Here is a 7,500-nt window from a genome sequence, read left to right on the forward strand (position 1 = left end):
TCTCTCTTGTCTCGCTCTCTCTCTCTCAGGAGAGAGAGAGAGCGAGACAAAGAGAGAGAAAGAGTCAGATAGCGACAGACAAGGCCAGGTGGAAGAGCTCTGCCTGTGCTGCTTGAGAAGGTCTTTGCAGTGTGGCTATGGTTACACAGCAGCGAGACTGACTTCAGACTGCAGGATCAATCAATAACACCACCAACTGACGGTGTAACCATCTCTATGGAGATGAAGTGCTCTTCAGAGTGGATCAGTTCTCTCTGTGCTTAAGGAGAGTATTACAGAGATATGTCGAAGGTTTGAATGTGTTCATACGGGTGGTTTAAATATCCGTTATTTATCTTGACAACATCCTTGAAGCACCCACATCAGTCAGTATTGTCGGTATTGAGAATGTTTGGCTTGTACTGTATTTTTTTTGGAGAATCCATAAAACGTAATCTCTAATTGTCCAGTAATTTCATTAATGAATTCTTAATCATGTTCTCAAAGAATTCTTACCAGCCGTAAGTCACACAACAAACTTTAACAAGCAATGAATATATAACCGATACAAAGTGAGTCAAGGAATGCTATAATAGTTTCCATGTTGGGAAAGGCAAGTCTATTTCCAAATGGCAGAACCACAGCATGGAGACGAGATAAAGGACATCTCTCCTGTCCACAGGGAACCAGCAGCTGAACATTGTTCTGCTCCTCTTCTAATCCATACAGTCAGTGCTCATTGCTGTATAGTTTTTTGCTGGAAATGGAGGATTTCCATTTCTACTTTGGCGAGTCACTGTTCAACTGAGACGCTCACAATCTCTGTACGGAGCACGCTCAGAAGACTCTCAGGTCCGTCACTCTGATTGGCCCGTGACCTTGTTTGTCTTGGGAAGAATTGCAGGAATTACCCCCACCTCCTCCTTTCTCTGTTTTATTTTCAGAATTCTTGCTGAACTTAACAGTACTTTCCCTCCATAAAAATAACAATTCATCCCTCCATAGCAATAACAGTTCATCCCTCCATAGAAATAACAGTTAATCCCTCCATAGCAACAATAGTAGAATCCCGTGCTGAGGTAAAATTGCCGGGGGTCAGATATTGAGGGTGATGCTCACCCTCTTCCTCTTCCTGTTCTGTTGCCATGGCAGCGCTACAATAACAATGTATGAAAAGAGAAAGCTGACACTGAATCAGTTTTTAGTATTGACGGTGAGTTTGTGTAACTTTTCTTTTCTTTTCTCTGTAGCACAGGTGTGGAGGTGTCTGCCGTTTGTCAAACTTGTTTTTCTGTCTTTTAGTATTTAACAAAACACTAGAATAAATAATTAGTTTGAAACAATACATTGTAGATGTGGTGAAACATCACATACGCTAGTGATGAAACGCTAGATTCAGAACCCTGAATACAACAACAATAACAGGTCTATGGAGAACCACCAGGACCAGGTCTATGGAGAACCACCAGGACCAGGTCTATGGAGAACCACCAGGACCAGGTCTATGGAGAACCACCAGGACCAGGTCTATAGAGATTCTCCATAGACCTGGTCCTGGTGGTTCTCCATAGAGAACCACCAGGTCTTATGAGGTCTCACCTCCCCCAGGACCAGGTCTTATGAGGTCAGTCTTTCTCCATGTTCTTCTGTTGAGAAGCACCACCCACGTATTTTTAGCTGTCCAGGGTGCTGAGCAGGTCATCTGTGAGGGCTGAGAACTTCTCGTTCTCTATTGTGTTGACACAATAGTGGGCAGCTGTCTCCCCAATTATCTGCACTACCAGAATAGCAGTGCAACTCCAGTGGAATCAGAAGAACTATTCCTGCTCCTCTCTCTTCCTCCTCCTCTCTCCTTCCTTTTCCTCTCTCCTTCCTCTTCCTCTCCCCTCTCCTCCTCCTCCTCTCTCCTTCCTCCTCCTCTCCCCTCTCCTCCTCTTCTCTCCTTCCTCCTCCTCCTCTTTTCTTCCTCCTCCTGTCTCTCCTCATCATACCTCCCCTCTGTCCTCAGACCTTAAACTGTTTAGAATAATCTGTATGGGATCAGAACCATGAAAAATGTCTTTGCTTTATACAACAACAATGAAATAACAATCTCCCATTGACTTAGACACACACATACATAACACACTCACACACACACACGCATAAAAAACAAGCTCACGCTCACACACACATCCATTGATTTCTTGTCCTCTTTCTCCTCTCTTTCTCCTCTCTGTTTCTCCACTCTGGTATCTAATCCATCTTGTTCTCTCTCGCTCTCTCTCTCTCTCTCTTTTTCTCTCTCTCTCTCTCTTCCTCCCCCTCTATCTCCGTCTCTCTCTTCCTAGCCTTGCACACATTGGCCCCTCCCACCCTTGTTAGCCCCCCCCCCCCCCTACCTTGTGTGTGAGGGTCCCCCTCCCCCCCCCCACGTCGTGCGTGGGGGCGTTGACTCTCTGCCGTAGGTTTCCCCCCCCACCCCCTACCTCGTTACCCCCGAGGGTCCCACCTCGTTACCCCCCAGGGTCCCACCTCGTTACCCCCCAGGGTCCTACCTCGTTATCCCCCAGGGTCCCACCTCGTTACCCCCTAGGGTCCCACCTCGTGCGGGGGGGCGTTGACTCTCTGCTGGATGTTCCCCCCCCACCTCATGCCCCCCCCCCCCCCCCCCCACCTCATGCGTGAGGGCGTTGACTCTCTGCTGGATGTTCCCCCCCCACCTCATGCCCCCCCCCCCCCCCCCCCCCTACCTCGTGCGTGAGGGCGTTGACTCTCTGCTGCAGGTTCCCGTTCTCCGAGTGCAGCAGCGCCGTCTCCTTGGTCTCGAAGGAGCAGTAGGAGTTGTCCTCACCGAACTCGCTGATCATCGGAAACTACGGCCACACACACGGCAGAGCCACGGGTTAGCCAGGTTAGCCATGTTAACCCTGTTAGCCATGTTAGCCATCTTAGCCCTGGTTGCCCTGTTATCCATGTTAGCCACAGGTTAGCCATGTTAACCACAGGTTAGCCACAGGTTAGCCATGTTAACCACAGGTTAGCCACAGGTTAGCCATGTTGACCACAGTTTAGCCACAGGTTAGCCCTGTTAGCCATGTTAGCACATTATTATGTTTTCGAGGCCAATTGATTGTTTACAGTAAAATGTGTTTTTAAAATATAAAATAGAGAGAGGACAGTGTTAAACAGAGAAATCTTTTTATATTGTATCATAGAAAATACATAGAACAATAACAGAAAATTAATATATTATAAATATTGTTCAATAGATTTAGTAATATGGCTATTATTTTAATAATAGGGTCGCTTTGTGCCTGCCATTTCCATCGTCATGTTTTCCTGTGTTTGGTGTGAATGTGTTTGCTGAACAGAGCCGAGCAGGGCTACTGACTCCATCTGTTCCCTGCTGGTCTCCTGCAGTCATAACGTGTGTGGAGGTGCATCTGGTCTCTGATCAGCCACTGCATGTGTATTCATCTCTCTCTCATATCCTCAGCTGATCCACAATCAGTCTTGTTCAAAGTGTCGGGGTGCAGCTGAAGTCAAACGTTGGGGGGCCACTGTCATGGAACACAGTTTTGACACACTTTCAATCGTGTTTAATGACTGCTTTTATACTACCAGCTAGCCGTTGAAAACAGTGCAGTAACCATAACCATAACCATATTGGCATACAAAAATACAAACGTGGGTTTTGGCCAATAAGTTACAAACAATGTTTTCTACATGAAGTGATTGATCTGAACTCAGACCTGTTCATATCAGCTGTGCGCTTTAACAGCACCTGTGTGTCCATTTGACTGGGGTGACGCGGTTCCCCAGTGCGAGCCCTCAAGTGTTCCCTTCCCTCAGCACGCCGCAACATAACCTTTCTGCCACTTAATCCTCCCAAAGTAGACGAGTGTTTAAAGCCGAACAGCCCTTTTCCATTTATCCGCGACATGTCCTTTCACTCAGAGAGAGCAGAGCGGGGTCCCTGAAGAGCCGGTCTGAGAGGTGCAGACGGCCGGGGACCCCTGCTGCACGGAGACTGAAGAGCGGCTCGACAGACGCCCTCGTTCAGGTGACGCGTGCCCCGGCTCCTCACCGGTGCCAGAGGCGCTGAGCGTATGAGCGCCTATATTTAGCCCCTTCATTTGTGAGATGTTTGAACAGTATGAATAATTGAACAGATGCTCTGCAATGTGGATCAGGTTATCAGGTCGTAAATGCCGCCTTGAATTAAAAATAATTAGCTCTAAATCGTCCCGATCCAGAACGACAGCACGTGTGTGATTCTACCTCGCTGCGGGTAAGAGGAGGCTCAAAACATAGCTGCAGTGCTACAGAACAACACCTGCCTCAGGAAAACACGGGCCGGGACAAACTGTGCTGCCAGGCGGACAGAACATCACCGTGCTCTCGTGAAGAGAAGCTGTTAGATAAACTGCACTGGGAGGGACAAATTATCCCAGATTATCCCAACTGAGTCATTTGTCAATTTGTCTCACAGATTTGGCACAAGCTGTGTTGGTTTGGTGTGACCTCAATCCGTGGCCGGTTGCTATTAGCGATGGCTTTAGCCTCCACACAGAGAGATACTGGCAGAGCTCATGGTGCTGACCACTGGGACCAGTTGAGACGGGTCTGGTGACTCAAGGCCTCCACCATGACTCTGACATTTCTGCAGATATCTTTGACCTGAGCGTGGCGATCCCAGAAGAAACAAAGGGACCGTTCTCACGGCTCTGAGGGAAGATGGATGCACTCTGACAGCGAGTCAGCAAAAGGGCCGCAGATGAAGATGTGAGCTGAATCTACACTGCATGGGTACTGGAATGCACCATTTATTCATAAAGGCTTCCACCTCCCACTGCGTCCTTGACACAAACTCTTTTTTACTTTCTATTGCCAAGCCATTTATCGGTGGTTGTAGGAAAGCACTCTGGTCAGGTCTTTGCAATACTCTTTTTCTCTAAACAAACTATTATGCAGACCAATTCCTTGAGCCCACAAAGGCAGCATAAGCTATGAATGTAACTTAATCACAACGGCCTCAATATGAATAAATGAAGCATTGCGTTCATAAAGGTTCACCTATAGTTGGCTCTACACTTATTTTGTGAATCCAAAGTGTAGTGGGCAGTGAATGTAGGCTGTATCCTCATTCAAACTTTCACCTTCACATGGCTTTCTAAAGCGTGTTTCCCTTAAAGCAGTGTGGAGCCTCATCTGTAGGCACCCATCTGTCCTATGACTCACAGCTGAACTCTGAGACACTGAGCCAAAACATTGCTTTCAGTTGTTTGTTCCAGAAGATAACTTTGAGGTAACTCTCAAAGCCACACACACGCAGACTTACACACACACACACACACACGCAGACGTACGCACACACCCACACACACACACGCACACACACGCAGGCACCTTGATCTCGTAGATCTTGAGCTTCCTCTTGATGCCACTGTTCTCCCGCTCCAGGCTGGCCAGCCGCGTCTTGATGTCCTGATAGGCCGAGATGAGGGTGAAGTGGGGGGCGGAGTAGACGTCGTCGGAGCCCAGGGGGGAGGAGTGCCACGCCACGTTCCCGCAGCCGTCCTCCTTCAGCCCCCCGGCCTCGCCGCCCCCCCCCAGGAGCCCCAGCTCCCCGCCGCCGAACAGAGACTCCATCGCTCAGAGTCCCGTCCTGCAGGGGAGGAGGAGGAGGAGGAGGAGACGGGCGTTAGCATCTTTAGCATCGTTAGCACGTAGTTAGCATGCATCGTTAGCGTGCACATAGTTAGCATGTTCAGCATCGTTAGCACGTAGGTAGCATGCAGGGTTAGCATACATCGTTAGCGTGCATGTTTTCTTTACATATTTCAGTCTTTTAGAGACATTGGAGATGTGGAGTCAATCCTGTGTGGATTTACCATAGTTCATCAAAGGATGAATTAACATCAGTATTAGTTCACCCTGATCCTATGATCCTATAGGGCCTAAGAGCTAGGCAATAACAGCCAGGCTAACAGCCAGGCCCCAACAGCCAGGCCCTACCAGCCAGGCTAACAGCCAGGTCCCAACAGCCAGGCCCCAACAGCCAGGCCCCAACAGCCAGGCCCTACCAGCCAGGCTAACAGCCAGGCCCCAACAGCCAGGCCCCAACAGCCAGGCCCTAACAGCCAGGCCCTAACAGCCAGGCCCCAACAGCCAGGCCCTAACAGCCAGGCTAACAGCCAGGCCCCAACAGCCAGGCCCTAACAGCCAGGCTAACAGCCAGGCCCCAACAGCCAGGCCCCAACAGCCAGGCCCCAACAGCCAGGCCCTACCAGCCAGGCCCCGGCTATGACCACTACAGCACTGAGGACAGCATCAAACACCAGCCTGCTGGTTTCTTTCTTCTCCGCAACAAATGCTAGCAACAAGACAAAGAGCCATGCTATATATATTCCAACGCAAGACACGGACGGGAGCGCCAGCTTCTGAACACACAGCGCATTGCGTCGTGTTTCATTACTCGGTCTGAAGTGAACTCTGTGTTGGATATAGCTGCCTCCATCTTTTTACAGCCCAACATCCAACCGAAAGATCCATAAAAGTAAAAAACATGCACGCCTGTTTCTTGGTACAGGTCAGGCCCGGCGTGGGCGTGTGTGTGTTTACTGGGAGGCCGTTGCTCACCATCCAGTTGTGCCTGTAGTCTATTAACAGCCGGGAATACTAACTCACAAGCTCTGTTTAAAAATGACACGCCTTATTCTCGGTACATCTTGCGACTCTCCTCCAGTATTTATGGGCAGAGGTGGGGGGGGCGTGCGTGGGCTCGTGAGAGTGCGGGGCCTCTGCCTGCTGTCCTGATCGGCTCCTAGTCTCTCACGAGAGAGACGCCACGGCCACGTCAAACCCGTCTGTCCTCGGAGGAGCAGAACAAACCCAACGGCGTGGTCCTTTGGGTTCGCAGAGGTTTTTAACGTGTCCTCCCGCCGCTTCACTCCATCTCCTGCTCCTCGCTGCTTTGCGTGGTATGTTGCTAGCTCACCATGCTCCCTGATTGACTCACCCCCCCTTCCCCACCCCCTGTGGCGTTCTTCTGCCGTCACACACTCGAGTACATGAGTCACACTCAGCACCTTGCGTGTCGCTGCTCCCCCACGTCGATGTGAATAATGAATGGCGGAGAGAGAGAGAGCGAGAGAGAGAGTGAGAAAGTGAGAATGTAAAAACTGACTTTTAATGTGAAGAATCGAGGTGCTTCGGCAAGACGCTGCAACGACAGTGGTGGGTTGCGAGTAGGAAACCGTGCCGGGGTTAAAGAGCAACACAACACTGCACTGATTTGATGTTCCCACTGTGGATGCAACAACTGATGCTGCTCGCCCTCAAGTCCCAGCATCGCCTCGTGAGTCAGCCGTTGCCTACTGAGCTATTTCAATCGTATCTTTTCGCTCTCTTTCTCCATCCCCACTCTTTCTCTTTCTCCATCTCTCTTTCCCTCTATCTTTTCCTCCCTCTCTCTCTCCCCCTCTGTCTCTCCCTCTCTCTCTCTCTCTCTCTCTCTCTCTCTCTCCCTCTCTCTCT

The 7,500-nt window shown here is 49.9% G+C and overlaps 2 protein-coding genes across 2 annotated transcripts in view; one reads left to right on the top strand and one right to left on the bottom strand.

The window, feature by feature from the left end:
- The window catches only part of LOC311355096 (T-box transcription factor TBX21-like), a gene marked incomplete at its 3' end in the record, with an annotated part of 9,547 nt that extends 8,871 nt beyond the window's left edge, over positions 1-676 (top strand). The window contains exon 5 of the mRNA XM_084474831.1: positions 662-676. Within this exon, the coding sequence (XP_084330957.1) occupies positions 662-676 (15 nt within the window). The remainder of the gene's footprint in view (positions 1-661) is intronic.
- A 928-nt stretch (positions 677-1,604) lies between these two features.
- Positions 1,605-5,613, bottom strand: LOC311355097 (TANK-binding kinase 1-binding protein 1-like; the record flags this gene model as incomplete). The annotated part of the gene is made up of 3 exons (XM_084474832.1): positions 1,605-1,625; positions 2,712-2,834; positions 5,371-5,613. 3 exons carry the CDS (start codon positions 5,611-5,613, stop codon positions 1,605-1,607), a joined length of 387 nt encoding a protein of 128 aa, XP_084330958.1.
- Positions 5,614-7,500: the final 1,887 nt, after the last annotated feature.

The sequence above is a fragment of the Micromesistius poutassou genome, assembly GCF_964030765.1.
Source record: "Micromesistius poutassou genome assembly, chromosome: 11".
NCBI lineage: Eukaryota > Metazoa > Chordata > Actinopteri > Gadiformes > Gadidae > Micromesistius > Micromesistius poutassou.